This window comes from Setaria italica, chromosome III (genome assembly GCF_000263155.2).
Source record: "Setaria italica strain Yugu1 chromosome III, Setaria_italica_v2.0, whole genome shotgun sequence".
Lineage (NCBI taxonomy): Eukaryota > Viridiplantae > Streptophyta > Magnoliopsida > Poales > Poaceae > Setaria > Setaria italica.
The window spans coordinates 9,057,917-9,078,281 of NC_028452.1; the positions used below are offsets into that span (position 1 = coordinate 9,057,917).

At 47.8% G+C, this 20,365-nt stretch overlaps 3 protein-coding genes across 3 annotated transcripts; all 3 read right to left on the reverse strand.

The window, feature by feature from the left end:
- Positions 1-1,841: 1,841 nt before the first annotated feature.
- On the reverse strand, positions 1,842-3,648 carry LOC101756046 (WRKY transcription factor 22). The gene is made up of 3 exons (XM_004961026.2): positions 2,860-3,648; positions 2,602-2,724; positions 1,842-2,510 (listed from the first exon to the last, which is right to left on the reverse strand). Exons 1-3 carry the CDS (start codon positions 3,255-3,257, stop codon positions 2,066-2,068), a joined length of 966 nt encoding a protein of 321 aa, XP_004961083.1. The 5' UTR covers positions 3,258-3,648; the 3' UTR covers positions 1,842-2,065.
- Positions 3,649-7,944: 4,296 nt separating this feature from the next.
- Positions 7,945-9,174, reverse strand: LOC101779714. Its single transcript, XM_004963505.2, has one exon. The coding sequence runs from the start codon at positions 9,086-9,088 to the stop codon at positions 8,102-8,104; it is 987 nt and encodes a 328-aa protein (XP_004963562.1). The 5' UTR covers positions 9,089-9,174; the 3' UTR covers positions 7,945-8,101.
- Positions 9,175-12,101: 2,927 nt separating this feature from the next.
- LOC101756450 lies at positions 12,102-20,130 on the reverse strand. Its single transcript, XM_004961028.2, has 15 exons — positions 19,864-20,130; positions 18,706-19,111; positions 18,432-18,609; positions 17,492-17,631; positions 16,189-17,419; positions 16,006-16,106; positions 15,748-15,892; positions 15,246-15,314; positions 15,120-15,165; positions 14,661-15,028; positions 14,470-14,549; positions 14,229-14,364; positions 13,893-14,052; positions 13,565-13,647; positions 12,102-12,731 (listed from the first exon to the last, which is right to left on the reverse strand). The coding sequence occupies exons 1-15, from the start codon at positions 19,982-19,984 to the stop codon at positions 12,606-12,608; spliced, it is 3,390 nt and encodes a 1,129-aa protein (XP_004961085.1). The 5' UTR covers positions 19,985-20,130; the 3' UTR covers positions 12,102-12,605.
- Positions 20,131-20,365: the final 235 nt, after the last annotated feature.

Genomic DNA, 20,365 nt, shown 5'->3' on the forward strand with positions numbered 1-20,365 from the left:
AGCTAGGAGAGAGGGAGGGAGACGCGCGCATGCGGCGTGCTGCTACGCGTTGGCATTCATGTTACTGTTACCACCTCCTGCTACTAGTGCTAGACACGTTACACAGGGCAAGAGGGGATGGGACGCGAGGCTGCCTGGCTTGCTGGTTCCATACCGACACGAGAACAACTTTTCTCCACCGGGCGTTGTTAGGCCGGCGACACGTTGGCTGCCGATCGGGAGGCGGCCGGACCAGGGTACCACGCTACTACACCGTCGTCTAATGGGGAATGGTGATGGTACTTTCTCGAAAGAGAGGAGCTTGCACCACTGTTTTTTTAAAAGTACAGCTTGCACCACTGACCACTGTAACATGTACACTCCGTAGCATGCATGCGTGGTGGGATTGGAAAAGAGCATCAATGGTGACCACGTACGGTAGGCGTGGTACGCTCGTACAGGTCGGGGGGAAAAAATCAACCCCCCCCCCCCCCCCCCCCCCCCCCCCGAGCCCATGATTGTCTCATCAACAGCTAGTCTTTTAGCTTGAAAGTTTAAGTATAAATATGAACTTAGCTTAATTATAAGAGACTCAGCACCCCCTTTTGATTCTGGCTCCATCCTGTATGTAGGTGTAGAGTGGATAAAATCAGAGATGGAAGAAGAACGACAACTAGTGAGTTCATCGGCGTGTTCGCTGCAGCTTATTCAACCGGTTTATCAGCCACCAAACAGTATTTTCTCTCACAACAAATCAGCCGTTTCAGCTTTTCAGCCAGCTTATAAGCTGAAGCGAACAGGCTGCATGAGTTCAGGTAAAAATTCCATGACCGGGTAGGGAGGCAAAATTCCCAAGTGGAGTAGCCAATTTTTTCATTACATGGCGCTGGTTCTGCTATTTCACTTAAAGGTAAATAGTACAATTAAGAAGATATTAAATGTATTTTGGTCCGACTATAGATTTAATCTATTATCTTAGTATCATAGTGTTTAAAGAAGCCACCACATTCATTAAGATGGGAACATGAATTAAAAAAATAATATACAACATTGTTTTTATTATGATCTATCAAATACGGTTAATAAATAGACAAATTTAGTTGGAGCTTTGTTACAATGCTTTTAAAGTCCATCTCAAAAATGTGATTAATAAATAGCTAAATTCGTGAATTTAACAATAAGGAAATTCGTAGTTGATTTATGTATGATTGGGAAGCAAAATAGCTAAATAAATAGTATATGACAAATACAGTTAATAAATAACTTAATTTCAGATTAAAATAATGAAAATTGGTATTTCAATTCCCATTGAGATTGTAAAGCTCGTTGCTTACCTAAAGAGCCGATGTACAGTATAATAAATTAATAGCCAAATTTTGAAATAGGACATAAAATTAGCACGCTAACTGAAGAAGAAAATGATTTACACCATTGGTAATCCCAACAAAGCGGATATCAGACTTGGCCTCCGCAGTAATGCTGACCGGGCAGATCCTACCGGCGACCTTAATTGTTAGAAAAGACGATGATGTTGGCACGGATAGTACATCCGTTGTAACGTAAATATGAGTTGGTAGAGTGGATTTCGTGTTGTAGTGCAAACTGCCAATGACATATTACATAGGAAAAAAATGCTAGATGTTATGAACAATGTAGTGCAAAAGAGCAAATGCTCAAATCTTCTTTTAAAAAAAACTTTGCGATAAAAAAGAACCTTTTATACTAATTAAATTTTGCAGCAAGGAGTATAGGAAATCCATGTCATTTCAGACATGCACCCAAGTGGCGTCATCTTAATTAGGAACAGGGCCGTGATGCACCAGGCTTTTTGCTTAAGATGTCGTCATATCCATGAACCCGTATATAAAGAATCCAAACATCAAGGCCGTCGTGCGTGTATAAAGTATTCTTCCATCAAGCGAGCGATGTTGCTAGACACACCAAATATAACACGGTCAAATGTACGCGGCGCACTTTTTCGTCTAGTTGCATCGCATCACCAGGACACCAGCCTCTCTGAATCGACGAGAGAAGAAAGAATCAAAGAGACAGTTTAGCAGTCAATAATGAGTTGCCCTGTTCCCAACTACAGTGACACCCGGCGTTCAAGAACACCGTCGTCGTCCTCGAAGAACCGATCGAAGCCGTCCTCAAACGGCCCCAGCAAATCGTCCAAATCCAACGGATAGTCGTCCAGCGCCATATCCGCCTGCTGCCACGGCTCGTTCTCGTCGTCGGCCGTCTCCGCGCCGCCGCCTCCGTCCACGGTCATGGAGGACGCGTCGGCGCTGTCCTCCTCGCGCCTGCCGGCGGACGCCTCGTCCGACGCGCCGTGGGACGCCTGGTGGCCGTCGCCGTCGGGCGACGCCGGCCTGTGCCGCGTGGTCCCGGCCAGCGCGTTGAGCATCGTCGGCACGGCGTGGCAGTGCTCCGCGATGTAGGTGACGACGAGCACCCCGGGCTTGGCCGGGCTGCGCTCCACCAGCTTCCGCGCCATGCACGCCTTGAGGCTGCTGCACTTGTAGTACCCCCTGATGAACACACGAGTTACAAAATTTCAGAACGCAAGGTACATGCATGAACTTGGACGAGAAGGCTGGAACGTGGGAGATCATCACGTACCGTGGATACGGCGAGCCCTTGATGGGCTTCTGGCCGTACTTGCGCCATGCCCACAGGTCCGTGGACACGCCGCCGTCGGCCACCGGCACCTCGCACACCACTTTCTTCAGCTGGCTCTTCTTGCTGCACCGGATTTGATATTTTGTCACTTCATCATGCTAACAAATCACTAGATACGTAATGAAAAATTCGTTGTGTTCTATTAATGAAATTCGGATTCGATCGCCCACGTTTGAAAATGAAAATAACTAGATATACCTTCTTTTAGGCCTGGGAGTGCGGACTCCCGGCTTGCGGCCGGGCTGCTTCCTCGGTTGCAGGAGCTGCTGCCCGGACGTCGAGGCGGCCGGGAAAGAGAGGAGCACCTCGTGGTCGAGCGGCCCCCGCTCACTGGAAGGCGTGATCGAGAACGGCGCCCGCGGCAGCTCGTGTTCCAAGTCCAAGTAGTCCAGGTCGCCCAACGCCGCCGGCGGCCGCACCGGCCTCCCGACGAGGAATTCCGGGGCCGCCGCCACCGCAGCACGGCCGACGAGAACTACCCGTCGATCCTCCTCACGCCGCGGCGGTGGCGCTGCTTCCGAGCCGCTGCCGCTACACGCAGCCGTGCCGCAGCTCCGCACGACGGCCTGCAGGTCCCAGTCGTTGGAGAACTCCATGATCGACGACGACGACGACGATCGTGTACCAAGGTGGAAGAACGAGGTTCATATGTCGGGGGGGCCGGGAGGCGTGGTTGACTTTGGCTATGTATCTAGCTAGTATGGTGTCTGTGTGTATGTGCGACTGCATATATAGCCCGCTCTACTAGCTAGTGGGGCGCAGTGCAATGGACCGAGCTGTAAAGTCAAACGCAACCGCCGATCATCGGCTAGTGGTGGGCACGAAGGGCGCCAGCGATTGATCGGTGCACTCGCCGGCGCCGGGATCGACCGGATAAAAAAGCGCGATCGCGTCAGGATCCGCACGCAAATCAGTCAGTCGGGCCGGCCTAATCTACCCCCCGTCTTCACGTGTTGTATAAATCCATTCGCGTACCAGCCGCAACAGGCGACATCTAGCTCAGCTAGATGATGCCATGTGTGGAACCTCCAGCTCTTGCTCCCGTGTTGTTTTCGTTTGACTTTGCTCCAAATGTCAAACGGGAGAGAGAGAGCTCTGAGCTAGGTCAGGTCAGAAGCAGAGAGAAGGGGGGAAAGAAAAACATGTGCTACATCACCTGGCACATGCCAGGTGGACGGACTGCAGAATAAACCTGGAATCATGCTCCTGGCCGGGGTTTGTTTACACGCAAATAGCATCATTGACATGCAAACACCGAGTTTAATTATTAGTGCTGCGAATACTACTTTCTCCTCTTGGATCTGGCACCCATTTGTTATTGATTTGACTTCCCCGATTGTCAACCGGTGGCGAGGAGGAGAGATCGAGAACCATAAGCTAAAGCAACTAATGTCATGTCACGCTCAAACACAGTACATACCGGGAATCTTTATTAGGCGTGTGTGCTGGCCTGCTGGGACTCCAGCGCCGGCGGGCACTGGGAGAAGAGGATGGAGCGGCTGCCGATGGATGGATGGGTCCGTGGCGGAAGGTTAATTGCGCGTGCGCTTTGCGCTTTTGGGCGGCAGTGCGCCAGTGCGCGGTGCCGAGAGCGCGGAGCACACGCCGCTGGTTCTGCCGTGTCGCCTACTTGGCGCGTCCCTAGTGCGTGGGGTGGGCACCGCCCGGGTCCGGGTCGGACGCCGGCGGGTGGTGGCCGATTGGGTCCGGCCGGCTCCTCGTCCAACTGTCCATTCGGAGTCGACGCACGAGAGACGGCGCGACTTGACGGGTGGACGCGGACGCCATGGCGCGATCGAGCTCTCGGGTGCTGCCTGCTAGCTAGTGCATGCGTATCTGGAGGCGTACTGCAGGATCCCAAGTCATTTCTCAGAAAAAAGAAGCGGCCGGTGGGAAATGGACGAACAGATCGGCACAAGAGTTGGGGGAGGGACAACAAGTCATACACGTGCATTATCCGTGGCTGACATGTGGACCCTCCTCGCACCTGGTGCACATGTCGGCTACAGTTAATGCACGCGTAGTACCTTAGAGGATATACGCGCGTTTCGTGTACGTACAATGTACTGCATGCTGGCCGTTGCATTGCCGACCTCGAGTGTACCGACCAATCTTAACTTCTGTTATGCTTGCTTCTGCCACGTACGCCGTACGCGTACATACACAAGTTGGCTACCGGTCAAAATGAAATGGCGATTTTTGTGTGCGTGCGTGCGTGCGTGCGTGTGCGCGCGCGCGCGCGTTTTCCTGTGAAAATAACAGGTTTAAACCGAGAGCAATCGGAGAAGGTATGTGGATGCTATGACAGTCGAGTCTCATGTCGGCGTTGGCGATCGATCAGGATCGTGCCGATCGAGTCAACACGCGAATATTTTCTAGAGGTGGACAGGGACCGGATATCGACATGGATCGCTGCGGATTTTATTTGCATTGCGGCTACTAGCTAAGATTTGGACGGGTGCCGTGGTGCCCGTGCACCGCGACGCGCGCGTGCCCGTTGGACTTGTCACCTTCATCGGTGCAACTTGAACTCTAGGGCGGACCACCCTCTTCTTCCTTTTTTTGTGGAGGGTTGCATGGGCCTGGAGCCGTCTCGATGGTCACTCGTCGTGGCGTTCGAGTCCATGATTTAGGCGCATGATAACCTCGAGGAATTATTAGTGTTTGTGCTCCCGCGTGGCCGTCGTCGTCGATTTCTGGTCGATCCGAAAGGGCGACAGCCAAACAGGTGAACAACATCATAATTCACAATGCTGCACATTAGTACAGCTTGCTTACGCAAACAGCCGACGCATCACGTCCTTGCCCTGTATAGCACAGTAGCACTGTTAATTCCTGGGCAACTGCCTAGCTAGCACGGTGGTTAATGTAACACGCAAACATGGCTTGTTGACCGCCGATAACGCATGATAGCTTTCCTCCTTCTTCTTCTTTCTTTTTTGTTTTCATTTGGGAGAGAGAGAGAGAGAGAGAGAGAGAGAGAGAGTTTTTTTTGGAACGGAAGAGGGAGAGGTTGGTTACACAAGATTGACTTTTAATTAACTGGACTCTAAAACCACTCCACTCTGAACGCTTGGGCCGAGAGCACACGAAAGACATTTAACTGGGCCGGAACAATTTGAGTCCCCGCACAAAAAAGGTCGAAAACTAAGGTCGGCCTCTTAAGCTGGCCCAACAAAGGGCGCTGAACTGGATATGCACATGGATTGGCCATCAGCACTCTGTCAGTCAGAGATTTTTTTTAAAAAAAAGGGCACTCTGTCAATCACGGCGATCAGGGATTGTAAATTATATATCCGATTAACCGCGTGTCAACCACATGATCGATCAGAAACTGATCCATAGTGTGAATTATTTGAGATGAATAAAGTGAGGAGCATCTTTCTCAGCGTTCATGGGACTAGTAGGAGAAGAGAATCCGAAATGTGCTCTCCGGGTACGGACAAAGCCCGACGGCGTCGTCTTATGCTTGTCGTCCCGTCCCCGTCCCAGCGCAACTCACTGACTAAACCCGTTTTTATAGTGATCCACCAAGCGCATCAATTCAAAGGGTCGTTAAGAGAAACTTCCACAAGCTCCGCGCCAACTTGTTGGCTAGGCTGTGCTGAATCGCGGATGGGATGCATATATCCTCACTGTTGTAACTGTAATTTTTAACAGCAGCTCCTCTTCCCTAAGCTTCCCTGTGCAGAAACTCTTGAGCTAGTGAGTTAGGCCATGTTTAGTTACTCCCAACTCCCAACTTTGACACTATGCAAAAAGAAGATTCCCCATCACATCAAACTTGCGGTACATGCATGGAGTACTAAATGTAGATGAAATTAAAAACTAATTGCACAGTTTTGTTGTACTTTGCGAGACGAATCTTTTGAGCCTAATTAGTCAATATTTGGACAATAATTCACAAATACAAACGAAACGCTACAGTGTGCTACAGTGCTGTAACAGTAATTTGGCACCTCCCAAATTCCCTAACTAAACAAGGCCTTAGCTATTGTATGGTTGCATATGAAATGAAACTGCTTGCGTCTGAGTCTGCAGCTACGACCTAGCCTGGCCGTGCATGTTACCTGCATGGCACATTGGCACTGCCCCCTCCAAATTTCAAACCGCCAAACAGAGGAGATTCAGTTTGGGATGCGGACAGTGGTAACTGGTAAGTTCAGTCTGTTCGTTCCTTGGTGGGTGAACTGTTTCACAGCTTTAGGCCCTATTAAAATTTAGCACCTATCACATCGAAATGTTTGGATACTAATTAGAAGTATTAAACATAGGCTAATTACAAAACTAATTGCACAGAGGAAGTCTAATTCGCGAGATGAATCTATTAAGCTTAATTAGTTCATGATTTGACAATGTGGTGCTACAGTAACCATTTGTTAATGATGGATTAATTAGGCTTAATATATTCGTCTCGCAAATTAGCACATGGATTCTACAATTAGTTTTATAATTAGCTCATCTTTAGTCCTACTAATTAGTATCCGAACATCCGATATAACACTGCTAAAGTTTAGCACCTAGTATCCAAGGGGGTGTTTGGATCCCCGGGCTAAATTTTAGTCCCTGTCACATCAAATGTTTGGATACTAATTAGGAGTATTAAACATAGACTAACTACAAAACCAATTTCACAACCCCTAGGCTAAATCACGAGACGAATCTATTAAACCTAATTAGTCCATGATTTGATAATATGGTGCTACAATAAACATTCACTAATGATGGATTAATTAGGCTTAATGGATTCGTCTCGCGATTTAGCCTAGGGGTTGTGAAATTAGTTTTGTAATTAGCTCATATTTAATCCTCCTAATTAGCATCCGAATATTCGATGTGACACGGACTAAACTTTAGCTCAGAATCCAAATACCTTGCACAGGCGAAAATGTAGGTGAGTTCTCAGCATGTCTGCAGCCGATGAGCGAACCTGGCACGCCATCATTTCAGGAGGGCAAAACATCCATGGTCATGGCAGCCATGATGGTGCCTGATTCCTGATCCCATGGGAGGCATCCAGGGGCTATCCAGTAGCCACCACGAATCCATGATCGTCCTCATCGATCGAGGCTACCTTCGAGGGGCCAGGTCGGGCCTACGTACCAGTCACCAGGTGCTCTGAGCTGACGCCGGGAATCAGCTTGGCTAGTTGAATTGCTTGCCGTACGGTGTCACTGCTCTAGCAGTGAGAGCCTGCATGCATGTTCGGTCAAGTGTCCTTCTCGCACCGACCAACCTTACCCAACATAGATCTCAGCATCGAGCTCGAATTGCACTGGCGAAACTGAGAAAACGAGGCAATGTTATTGCTAGCTGACAGAATCCACACACACAAGCACGCGTTCACTGAAAGAAACTAAAAAAGACTATACATGGAACGAAGAAGGCGCGAGACGCCGCGATGACGTGCACTACGTGAGCTAAAACGATGATCGATCGATCAGGGCTCGCTGCCCAGGACGGCCTCCCAGACGTCCTCGAAGGCGGCGAGGATGGCCGGGTGGTGCCGCGGCGAGTTCAGGGACAGGTACCACACCAGGAGCTCGCTCAGCGCGTCCGCGCCGCGGAGGCGCCGCCCGGCCACCATCTCCACCATCGAGCTCCGGAAGTCGGCGTACGGGTCGTGCGACCGCTTCACTACCGCCGTGCTGCCCGCGGCCGCCACGGCGTCGCCTCCGTTCTTGCGGTCCGCCAGCTTCTTATCCTTCTCCTTGTCGTGCTGGACCTTGCCCGCCGCGGATGCCGGCGGCCGGAACACGTCGGGGGGCCTGGGCGCGCGCCTCGGCGGCGGCGCTGCGCGGCGAGGAGGCGGGTTCCTGTGCCGCCTTGGTCTGGTGCTGGGGCCCGTGGCGCTGTAGAAGTCCGCGGTGGTGTCGGAGGAGAAGCTGTGGGACGAGAAGAGCGTCGACCTCGTGTCGGTCGCCTGGCCCCTCTCCCCGTCACTGCTGAACGGCGCCAGCTCGCCGTCGGTGTCGGAGGACGACGACCAACTGTACAGCGGCGAGCTGATGCGCCTACTGCCATCGCCCTTCCTGCGCGTGCCGCTCTTAACGGCGCCGGCGCCCCTCGCCGCCGGCACCGGCGAAGGCAAGACTGCCGCGCCGACCGAGCGCGCGGAGCAGTCGATGGAGATGTGAACAAGCGCCCGCGAGCTGCGGCGGCGGTGGCGACGCTGGCACCTGCCGTTGACGAGTTTGGGCTGTGGCTCGTGGGCGCACCGAGGAGGTGGTGGTTCTTGGCGCGAGGCCGCGGCGTTATTGGTGACGACGGTGGCCGCCGCGGCATTGGTGCTGGCGACGCCGACGAAGGCGGTCGTGGAGGTGGTGGCGCAGGACGAGTGGAGGAGGATCTGCGCGAGCCGCTGCCTCAGCCGGCCGCCGACGCCCACGCCGCGGCCGCCGGCCTTGTCGTGGCGGCTCTTGTCCATGGAGGACTTGATCGAGCACTTGACAGTACAGGTGCTTGCGTGTCTTGTGGTTTCGGCCTCAGCACGCTGGTGCGGCGAGGGGCTTAAAATAGTTGGGCGACGAGGTCGCGATAGTTTACTATGGTGGCCAAATAGATGGGCAGGACCAGCCGCATGTGTCGTGTAGTGACGCAGGGAATTCTCCACAAACATCCTTTTCATTTGTGCGGCCATAATTTTAGTTTGCACAAACTTTGCAATATATCCTGCACTATGCACTTAAAATTGTAGGTTCATAAAAAAGGTCAGACAAGCATGTACCACCTCCCAAAAAAGGAAAAGAAGAAGAAGAAAGAGAAGAGGAGAAGACACTGTGCAAATTTTCTTAGTACCCAATGCAAGGCAATGCAATGTCGTCAACCAGAAACCGAAAAATGATGATCACTGAGCAGTGATCACGCTGTTCGTACTCGGTTCGTACACGCACTTGGGTCGGCAGTGCAATGCTGATGCTGCCGCCGCTGCCGTGTCATCGCTTATTCTCCGTGTTGCGCGCGTGCGCGCGTCACGCTGCCGCTGCCGCGCCTGCCGCGGCAATGCTAGCACCTCGCTGCGCCATCTGCTCCGCCGGCGGCTGACCGGCCCATGCCCATGGCGTTCCGTCCCCCCTCGCTGCCATCCCGAACTGCCTCGCTTGACGTCCCGGCGCTCACGCCACCGCACCGCACGGCGGCACAGCTCGTAGGGCCACCTGATGACTGCGCGGCTGCGCCGAGGTGTTGAATCGTGTGGGGGTTTGACCGCGCTCCGGCGGCTGATGCGGCACCGTGTTGTCTGTGCGATCCGGCTCGGTGGGCTCTCCTGATCTCGCCGCCATGTTGCTACCACCGGCGCACGGCAGGCAGCGGGTCGTGGGCGTGCCGGGGCGCAGCAGCCGGCAGCAGGCACGGGGGACGCAAACGCGTCCGCGTCGCGCGCCACCCAGACGCGCCCTGATCCCTGGACGATGTGTTGCCGCCATGTGCCTGGCCCTGCTGGCTGCCCCCATGATTTGGTCCCTTGCTGCTACTAGTAGATAGTCCAATCTCCACCGATGGAGAGCACATCAAAAGAAGAGGATAGGAGAAGGGTCAGGAGCAATATGATTATCATGTGGAAACGAAGTGTAGGACAAGAGAATCTCCAACGAGATATACAAGCTCCAACGAAAGATCGGGGTTAAAATAAAATAAAGTGGGGAAGAAAAGAAAAGGTTTCTGCTGCTATTTTGCTGTTACACCTCGCACCAACATGTTTGCGTTTCTGTGAGCAGCGCACGCACAAGCATCGGAGGCAAGGACCAAACTGGTTGGCGAACCTTGGCGTTTGTGCAAACCGGTCTACCGTCTACAGCTGCGCTGGTTTATCTTGAAGGCTAGCTATTCTGTCACGAGAGCACAGGCATCTTCTTATAATATCCCTGAGCCTCTGACCTGAATTTGTTTCGGAGGAGATCACATCAAACGCAAGCGGACATTCGCCTACACCTACCTACCTGTAACCTGAGCCAGCCCTCGCTTCGATTTCAAACGAGGCCCGGGTAATTTCCAAGGAGCAAAGACAAACACAACGGCCGATTAGCATTGACACTCCCATCCCAAAGTCAGTAACCACATGATCTGGGTACAGTACGAACGTTTGCAGGCTTCCAAACCCCAATACAGCTGGAGGCACAATATTGTAAAGTGCCATTACATTAGTGCATCGTTTGTGCAAGTCGATCCAGAGCTAAATCCAAAGACTTGAAAACAGTTCATAAATTGCACTGCCTTCAGCATAGGGAAAAAATAGTAATGCCCTTACAATTCAAAGGTACAGTGAAAAAAATATACCAACCTAAAAGGAATTAGGCAATTTTTTATTAAGAAGAAAATAAGCATCCAATTTGAGTTAGAAAGAACTCGAACCTTAAGTGGTTAAGTGCACCACCACACCTCTCACCCTGACCTAGTCTCACTTCCCAAAGGTACAACACGTACTTGGACACGATCATGTACCTGTCAAATCAGTGGCCAAGGACCAAGGACGCGACCCGGGTGACGCAGGCGGGCGTCACCTCGCTTCACGGGGGATCGTGTGCTAGTGCAACCACGCTTTGTTCCTCGTCGTCTTGGATCGGCCGCAAAACACAGAGCCGGGCTCAGGCTCAGGCTCAGGCTGGGCGGCTGGCTGTCCCCCGGGTCCCGGCTGCCTACGGAAGAAGAATCCCAAAGCGCTGGCCTACTGGAACAGCACCGTATTCGTACGTAGTCAGTACGTGTGCTTAGCTTAACCGGCCGTAAGCCTGCCACCACTGCCAGAAACATGTTCTCCTCCTCATAAGCGTACGTGTGCATGCTGGACGCCCTGGCACTGAACACTGCACAGCCCTGAGCCAAGACAGTACCATACGGCCCGTGCCTCTGGTTGAGCAAGACGATGGGCGGCTGCCGACGCTTCAGGGAGGCCGCGAGATCGCCCACCACACCAGCGGATCCGACCAAGGCGTCCAACAGGTTCGTGGCAGGGATCGCGGAGAGGTTCAGAGAACAATCCCGGAACCGTCCTGGCTTCGGGCATGTAGGCCACGGCGCAGGCCATACGAGCGTACGACGGACGGGACCATGGCGTTTTTGGACGCGCGCGCGCCGCGTTCGTGCCGATGCAGCCGTGATTGATCGGCGTCGGCCCGTAGCCGCCGGTGGGTGATCCGAGGACTGGTGCGGCGCACTTGCGGATACTGCCCTCTTCGTCCCTGGTTTTCACGACCAACCCGCTCCGGGTTCCGCGCGGGACGTCAGACACTTGCCATGTTCCTGCTCCCCGACTGACGCATCCGGGGGGTGCCGTGCCATAAGCTGAGTTAGTGAGTTGTAGACTTGAAAATCTATGAGAACCGTGGGCAAACGAGCCGCTTATAAGCCCTGGTTTCAAAAGAGCTTCAGACATGATCGATGCAACGAAGCACTGCACTTCATTTTACCACAAAACTGTGCCGAGATGATTAGACAGGGGCAGCACAATCGAAGTTCATGATTCCAGAGAAATGTTACCGACAACCAGAAACAGCCATATCCATAATCCACCCATCAGTTTGTATCTTCGGTTGATCACCATGCAGATTTACACAAGTTGGGTACCACCAAAAAGAACAGAAGAAAAGAACAAAGAAGCATAAGAAAGAATACAGCTACCCTACGCTACGGAAAAAAAATACTGCACCAGTCTCTTTCCTATCAGGCAGCATTACGTATACCAAATCTCTCGAGGGAAAAACGACACCAGTCTATCCGGCACGAAACCGTCCTGCCATGGTCCAGGGAAAAAAGGGACCATTCTTACACCTTCACCCGTTGCTATCTAACCGTATTCACACTGCACAAGGCCATCTCCTATTCTCCTTCAAACTGAGATATCAACAAGCAGTACTCTGAAATCACCTTATTTACAGAGAATCAGGCCATCACTCTGGAACGACAATCGAAAACTGCTCCACGACAGCAACATGTTAAACAAATCATTACTGGGCGCCGAACCGCTGTTTATCTTCATGCCACTTTCTCACAGTGCCATCCAACTCTGGGAACGCGGCTAGAACAAGCAGCTCTAGGAGCTCAAATGCTAGCTGCTTCAAACAAACCGGGGACTGTATGGAGAAAAAAACAAATATAAATGTAAGACAAGGATCAGATAGCTGATGCTGCTTTTCTTTTACTCCCTCCGTCCCAAGTTGTAGGTCGTTTTAACTTTTCTAGGTTCATAGGTGTTTGTATGTACCTAAATAGTGTATGTCTAGATGTATACAAACATCTATAAACCTAGAAAAGCCAAAACGACCTACAATTTGTATCTTACTGTAGTTTCCTACTGTTTCTCAAACGTATGCTGCTTATTATGTTCTAGAGAGTCAATTCTGACCACTAACTGTTCATCTGCAGTTCTCAGGAAGGTGTCTCCTTTGTCAGGAAAACTGAAGCAATTTTACAATAAATCCCCTCACATCATTTCCATCATTCCATGTGGTCAATGCAAATCCATATTTATTGGTGGTCGAAAGTACGAAAGCCCAACTGGAAGCATGCCACGATGCAGGTATTTGCGAAATGAATACCATATTTTTGAGTAATCTTGTGGGGCTATTTGATTGCTTGAACCTTGAAGAAAATCATAATGTATTCATGGAGCCTGAATCGAGTAATCGAGTAATCTAGAATAGGTGATAGCTGGCCGAGTTGGTCATCGAGGGGCTCTCGTGCAAGACTGAGAATTTGGGGCGATAAAATGGGGAGGGTGGCGCTTAGCTGCTTAGGCAATGATTATGGAAAAGGATGGCATTTGCAGTGCCTATGGAAAGAGAACCTTAAGGGACCACCAATGCAAGTCGGCACTGCTCATAGTGTGGAACCATACACACTGTACGGAACTCAGAAAGAAGTAAGTTTGCACTCGATATGAGTTCATTCCTCCAAGAATATGTACCTGAAGAAAGAAGTAGATATCCTGAGCACATTTTTCATAATCCTTTCGGCCAACCAGACTCACTAGTGGAGATGGTGCTTTATCTGCGCAGACAAAACGGTAAATGGTATAAAGATCAACAGGACACTGAAGTATCATTCAAGCAAAACAACAGTTCCCAACCGGCGTGCACTGCGCGTCGGTTTTGCGTAATGAAACGGTTCAGGTGAGCAACTTGCCCCCCCATTTTTTTTAAAAAAAACATTCAAGCAAAAAAGTATATTAGAAAGGAAGCATTATGTGAACACATAATGGAAGAAAAATAAAAAAACAGAAGTATCACATTCACCTATTATTAATTCACGGACAAAATTTGCACGACGAGCAGCTTCTAGCCGTTGTTCATCACTTAGATAGTTGCCCACGCCATTGTTCTGTTCACCAGAAGGTGGTGGTGACGTTTTTCTATTTGGATGTTTTGTCATGAAAATTCCATCAGGCCAGAGAATCTGTATACAGAAAAAACAGAGAAAAGGCAGACTAAATTAGGGGGCACTCCTGCACAAAAGTCTGTTGATAATGGGCAGCCAGTGAGAAACTGCCTAACTGAACAAAGAATGTCTGTGCCTTTGTAAAATGTTGGATGTCTGAACCTTCTTTGCTAAAGATACAACCTGAGACTTACTTGTTCAACCCGCTTAACAGCGAAAGCAATTATCCTTCCTTTCCTAAGTAATTGGATTTTGTCAACAAGCCAGTCATCAAATGTGTCTCCCATTCCCAACTGCAGTAGTTGCTTTGCTACCCAAAATGCTTGACGCCTACAGAAAATCAGGAATTCAGAGTTGACTCTAAAAGTGCAAACTGCCAGAGCTACAATTGCAAAATGTTAGAAGACCATAATGATGAGTGTAGGGTTATTTCACCTGATCCAGCCTCCATCTTGGAGCTGAAAAACCACATCAACAAGATGAAACAAGGGGACACTAAGATTTGGGGCCATCCACTGCCATGACATAGATTTGAAGTAATCAGTAAGTAAGGATTCGAGTAATAAAACTAGAACAAATCTGGAATCCTAATAGCAACAAATTCGCAGAAAATAACTAGAACCTACATCATTAGGAGATACAGAGAATCCATCAGATCCCAAAAGTTGAGGTGTCTCATTGGTTTCACTTGAACGCATCTTCTTAGGATTTACTGAATCTATTGAAAACGAATAATCATTCTGCTCCGGGTCACTTCCAGAATTATCTAGATAAAGATTGGTAGTTGTGTCACAAACACTATTTCCTAAGTTCTTTTCCACATTCCCTTTCCTATATCTCAAACCATCACTGACAGCAAAGTCCAAATCCTTATGCACGGTATTATCTGTATGTCCATGGAAAGATTGACCTCCAGAAATAAAACTTCCATTCAAAGCTCCAGAAGAATTCAATACTTTTCTACTCTTCCCATTTGATCTTTCATCTAAACCGACTGCAAGATATCAGGAATCAGGTATTAAATAGTGCAAAAATACAATGATTTTATAGAGAAAAAGTCACTCGACTCTAATGGGCCAACGCACCTGACAATGTCTGGATAACTGAGAGAGAGTCCATGAAAATATATGTCTGCAAAGAGACATTTGCCAATTTATTAAATAACAGTTTTAAAAACATTAAACTGACAAGAATAATTTAAGGAAACTAACCTGTGAGTCCACACTGAGAAAATCCCAGACTTCTATGCAGCTTGAAACAATAGGAATTTGAAGGAGGTTCTGTATAATTAACAAGTAGAGTTATGATTATGTGGCTTTTCTTAACTACTCTACTAAACTTCATGAGCAGGTTCCATATCACAGATCATCAAGCACAACAAACATGATCTAACAGAAAATGCTTACTCCAAGGTTAGAGTACAGTACTGCAAGAGAAAAGCAAAGCCAAAACACAGAAAAGGTGAATCTCACTGATGCTTAAGCACAGCACCCCTTTATATTCCTAAGCCGAAACAAAGAAAATGTCTGTTTCTTGGAAGATGCTCTGCACTATAGCCCCAAATGAAGCTGTTCTTAATCTATGACTCGAATTTAATAGGTCCAATAAATGAATTCTCGTTTAGAAAGCTCAGTGCTTCAAACTCAAGCTTTAGCAAAGTATGGAGAGAAACTGAAAATTAACTGGAGCGCCATAAAATAGCACAAGAAATACCTTCAGATATATGTCAAGCAGCTTGCATCTCTCTCGAACAACAGGAACCTCTAAACCTGATGAAAGAAAATGTTTTGGAGGTAAATGAAGATTGTACTGAGCATACTCTTTCAGACGCCGATGCAGCTCTTCAAAATGACGAAACCTAATCAAGAGCAGCAGAGCAGACGTAAGTCATGCACTTGTAGAGAAAATAATAGCATATTTGAAAAATATCTACTGTGGCTCATTAAACAATAAAAACCGAAACACAGCTACCTCCTCTTGATGGACCAACTATTACCATTGGCGTCAGTCACGGAAATAGAATACACAGCAAACATGCCAGACCCACTTTTCACAATGCTAGCTCCTACCACCTGAGTAAGGAAATCTGATAAAGAGATCTGTGCCACCAGGTAGTTATCAGGATCAAAGTAAATTAAAGTGAAGATACGTTACCTCGCATCTTAACTTCAGATAAGAATCTTGTAGCACATTGGCACCGCCATAATTCGAAGAATAAGAAGAGTCAGTTGATGCCAATGAATAAATTGAAGCATTTGCACTACTAAACATCCTAGCCATACTTTCCACCTCAGTATCCTCAACTAATTCATCTGTCTTTGAATCATTTGCAGATGCATTTAGTATGTCCAAATCATCCCCAACCGTGAACGAGGATCTTTCTTCTTGCCAGATGGGAGGCTTTTGAGCATATGACCTTGACCTTTTTCTTCCTGAAGAAGTTCTTGACATTTTCAGTTTTCCGACATGACTTCTATTCTTCTTTGCTCTATGGAAACTAGAAGACTCAAGTGGGTGATGTATATGTGATGAGGTGGCATTTCCTTTGCTTTTGCTCTCCCAAACTCGGGTAACAGGAGAATCAAGTCCAGTCACATTGTTGACGTCATCGTCTTCAGTGGCGTATGAACTCTCACTCTCTACTCCAAAGTCTTCTGGGCCAGCATGTTCTGCCATGTCTGCAGATAAGCTTTTCGGCAGGTGGTTGGTGCCATTTGAATATGCAGGTGTAGTTGAGTGTCTTACCAAGCGCTGGTCCTCAGATTGAGAGAACAGTGCTTGCCTTTGAGAAATTGAAGTGCAGCAGGGAACCGACTGCTGCCCTGAAGAAGTCGAACCTAGAGAATCAGATCCAACAGGTATATTTGCATTATGTTTTGCATTTTCTGATTTGTAATTCTTTCCCTTTGTCCACATATTCTCAAGGTGCTCAAGTGCTAGAGCTTGATGTGTTCGTTGGGAGCTGATACCCAAGGGCTGTGCACGTTCTCTCCCATGACTATCTGCGGATGCTATGTCACTGCTTTTGGAATGTAAAGAAAAACCATTACCCGAAGCAACATGGGAAGTGGAATGTAAACTTGTTGACTCAAGTGGATGTGAAGTACCGATCAAAGAAGCATTACTGGATTCTGGTTTTAGACTAGATGAATTTTTACTTTTGCTGGGTTGCATATCTGATGCCATTTTGGACTGACCCTGATGAAATGGAACCAGTTCAACACCTGGACTCGAGTGATCTATTGATGCAGAAAATTCATCTATAGAAGGCATAGAAGCCTCCTTTTGCTTAACAGTTGTAGCATCCACCATGGATTCTTCAACTCCTTTCTCCAACTTATTAGCACGTGAAAGAGCCAATGATTCAATTCTTTCATTTATAAACCTGCAAATTTAACATTTCAATATGGTGTCAATAAAAAAAATATCGTATGAACCAAGGCAGAGAGTAGTATACCTTGGATTTACTAAGTTCATGACAGGTCTCAAAACTGCACAAGCGAGAAGTTCTCGCGCTGTGCACCGGAAGAAGGTACACTGTAGATCCTGAGGCTTCACTGTGATTGAGATCAAACCATCAGCAAGGCTTTGCAATACCTAGAAGAGAAAGAGAAACATATACCAGTACTATGAGATGAGCAAGAAACATATTACCATGGTGATCAACTCACAAACAATCCTATATAGGTGTAAATCGACACATGAATTAAGAGAAAGTGTTATCAAAGTGGTATAAGATGTGACTGAACAATGCAAAATGCAATATCTCAAAAAACCAATTATGTAAGAAATTACCAGGAGCGCTTAATATCTATAAATTGAAGTTGTACTTAATCATGAAAATCTCATTCTATTCTTGCACAATATGATAGAATATGTGTATTATCATTTATCAATGATGAAAGGAATTAGCTAACAATGATCAATGCAATTAACAATCGCATAATATGTAGTAAGTTCTATATGTATAACAAAAATTTGCTTATGTGTATTCAGATCAGCTCGATCCAGAATTCTAGATGGAGTGGTGCTGAAAATGGGGTGATGTGGCCTGATCCAGTGTCATGTTTTGCACACAGGATTATTGTAGAGGTAACTTCATAGGATACAAGCATTCAACGCACCACATGCATAGATCCAACAATATGCTTAGCTGGGTATAGAGCAAATAAATATGAAATAAATTCTAGCTAATTTTGAAGTAAGAAATGCATGAAGCTTATGCCTTATGGTTCAAGATAAAGAAAAAAAAGGAAGTGATTATGCTATTAATAAAACATAACCAGAACACTAGACATAGTAGTTCATCAAATTGCGCACCTCACACTGGCTAAGTTAGACAACAAATAAACCTACTAAAAGGAAGAACCGGAAATTTCACATCCACCAAGTCTTACCCTGTATTCGGCATTGGCTGAAAATAGAGCAGGATGCAACTTGTTTTCGGCCAGAAGGGCCATTTTCAGTTCAGCATCACGATGCTCTGATGGCAGGTTCACAAACTTCTCTTTTCCAATCTTGGCTTGACAGAAATGATAAAGTTCCAAACTATTGCATATAAGATCAACCAGATCTCTGGAACAGGAAGAGAAGGTTTTAATATAAGATATCCAATGCTCTGAGAACATTACGTTGTTATGTATCTATTGTGCTAAAAAAAGATTTTTCTACCTGGTTAGCAAACTGATAAGGTTAACATTTCTTGCCCGAACTGAAATCTCCCCAAGGACAGTATTAACTATGGTGATGAGTTCTTCTGGACCTTCCTTGTCAGGTGTTACACGGGAGTACCACAGATCTGTTACCCATTCTGTGACAAGGTGCCTTGAAAACTGTTCAAATGCTGCTTCAACTGGAGGTGAATTAACCTTGCTCCTCCAATTAGATTTTCCATCATTTTCAGTCAGAAGGACTTTCTTTAACTCAGTACTTCTCGTTTTTATAAGTGGACGACTGATGTCCTGATCTGTATTAGTTGTGCTCTTTCTACGGAGGTCATAGTCAAGTGATATATAGCGAAATAAAATAATCAGAGCTGTGGCAAATGGCAGGTTAAACCATACTGACGAGCTCGTCACTGCAATGGGGAAATCGATTGTTCAGCAAAGATATAATCAAGGGGAAATATGTTGTATATCCGCAACACAGATTTGTCTGAAAAACATAGCCCTCCTATCACTTTAAAAAAAATCACATTTCAAACTTCTATGTGTTTTTGAGGTCTTGCTAGCATATTTCGTAGGATCATCATGCATAATGACCAGAAGCAGTTAATCAATTTATCGTGCAAGTTGATTATCTCAGAGTCCATGAGACCATGAGAGAAGGGAGCTGCCTAGAATGAGATGGAGGTATCATTAGTATTGTGCATTTCAGCTTCGGAATCCGTACTCTTGCGAAAATAACTTGTACCGTATGCAAGAAATTAGTAACAGACTACCACTTGGAAAGCCTCTGAGAAAACAATTAGCACTAAAATCCATGAGGTTATATGTAAGTAACCACTCGTCTAACATAAAAACAGCGTGCCCAAAGACATGTCTAGTCTAATGTATCAACAGATTAGAACACCACAAGAAGCCAGGAACAAACTAACTTCACTAGTCCGCGCATAAGTACAAGTATTTTTAAAAATCACTATCCGGGAATGTTAATTACCACGGACACAAAGTCCAATTCCGAATTTAAGCGATGAGCAACCAACATAAACCCTAATCACGGCACTACCGACCGAGAACTGCATCGACAAAATCGCCGACGCGCAACTATCCCACTGGGCAGCGAAGCTTAGAGCTGGTAAGTACTGGATTCGGATCTCGGAGGACTCACGGGACATGAGGAAAGCGAGGCCGAAGGCGAAGACGAGGAGCAGGACGGCCCGCTTCTTCCCCTCATCCGCGAGGTCGCGCAGCGTCTGCGCTCTCGGCGCGCCCGCGGCCGTGGTCGCCATCGCCGGCAGCTCCTCCGCGCGGCGGCCGGAACCGACGGCGCGGTTTGGCGGGGGGAGGCGGCGGCGACGGTGGAATGGGGCCGCCGGCCTGGCTCTGTTTCGGGGAGCGTGTACGGCCGGCCGGTCAGGTGGTAGCGTTTTCGGGGACGTTTCAGGGTGCCCAAAGCATTTTCTTGCCATTTTATTATTTTAATATTTCTGCTTTGCTTTTAAGACATTCGAATTTTCGAAACGGACCCGGGCCTGTTCTATTTGAGATGGTTCTGAACCATGCATGATTAACTGTTTGGATAAAAGTTTTGCTAAAAAAACTGTTTTAATAAAGCTGAAATAATAAGCTGCAAGTATGTATAAAAATAAAAGATAAAGGGCGTCTCAGGG

Bases quoted from the DNA above. Each gene is read 5' to 3' on its own strand.
- LOC101756046 (XM_004961026.2), bottom strand. From the start codon at position 3,257: ATGGAGTTCTCCAACGACTGGGACCTGCAGGCCGTCGTGCGGAGCTGC. The intron at 2,725-2,859 runs GTATATCTAGTT...AATCCGGTGCAG, and splicing joins ACTCCCAGGCCTAAAAGAAG to CAAGAAGAGCCAGCTGAAGA. The intron at 2,511-2,601 runs GTACGTGATGAT...TGTGTTCATCAG, and splicing joins AAGGGCTCGCCGTATCCACG to GGGGTACTACAAGTGCAGCA.
- LOC101756450 (XM_004961028.2), bottom strand. From the start codon at position 19,984: ATGGCGACCACGGCCGCGGGCGCGCCGAGAGCGCAGACGCTGCGCGAC. The intron at 17,632-18,431 runs GTAAGACTTGGT...TTTCTCTTCTAG, and splicing joins CAGCCAATGCCGAATACAGG to GTATTGCAAAGCCTTGCTGA. The intron at 16,107-16,188 runs GTAACGTATCTT...TTCCTTACTCAG, and splicing joins ATCTGAAGTTAAGATGCGAG to GTGGTAGGAGCTAGCATTGT.
- LOC101779714 (XM_004963505.2), bottom strand. From the start codon at position 9,088: ATGGACAAGAGCCGCCACGACAAGGCCGGCGGCCGCGGCGTGGGCGTC.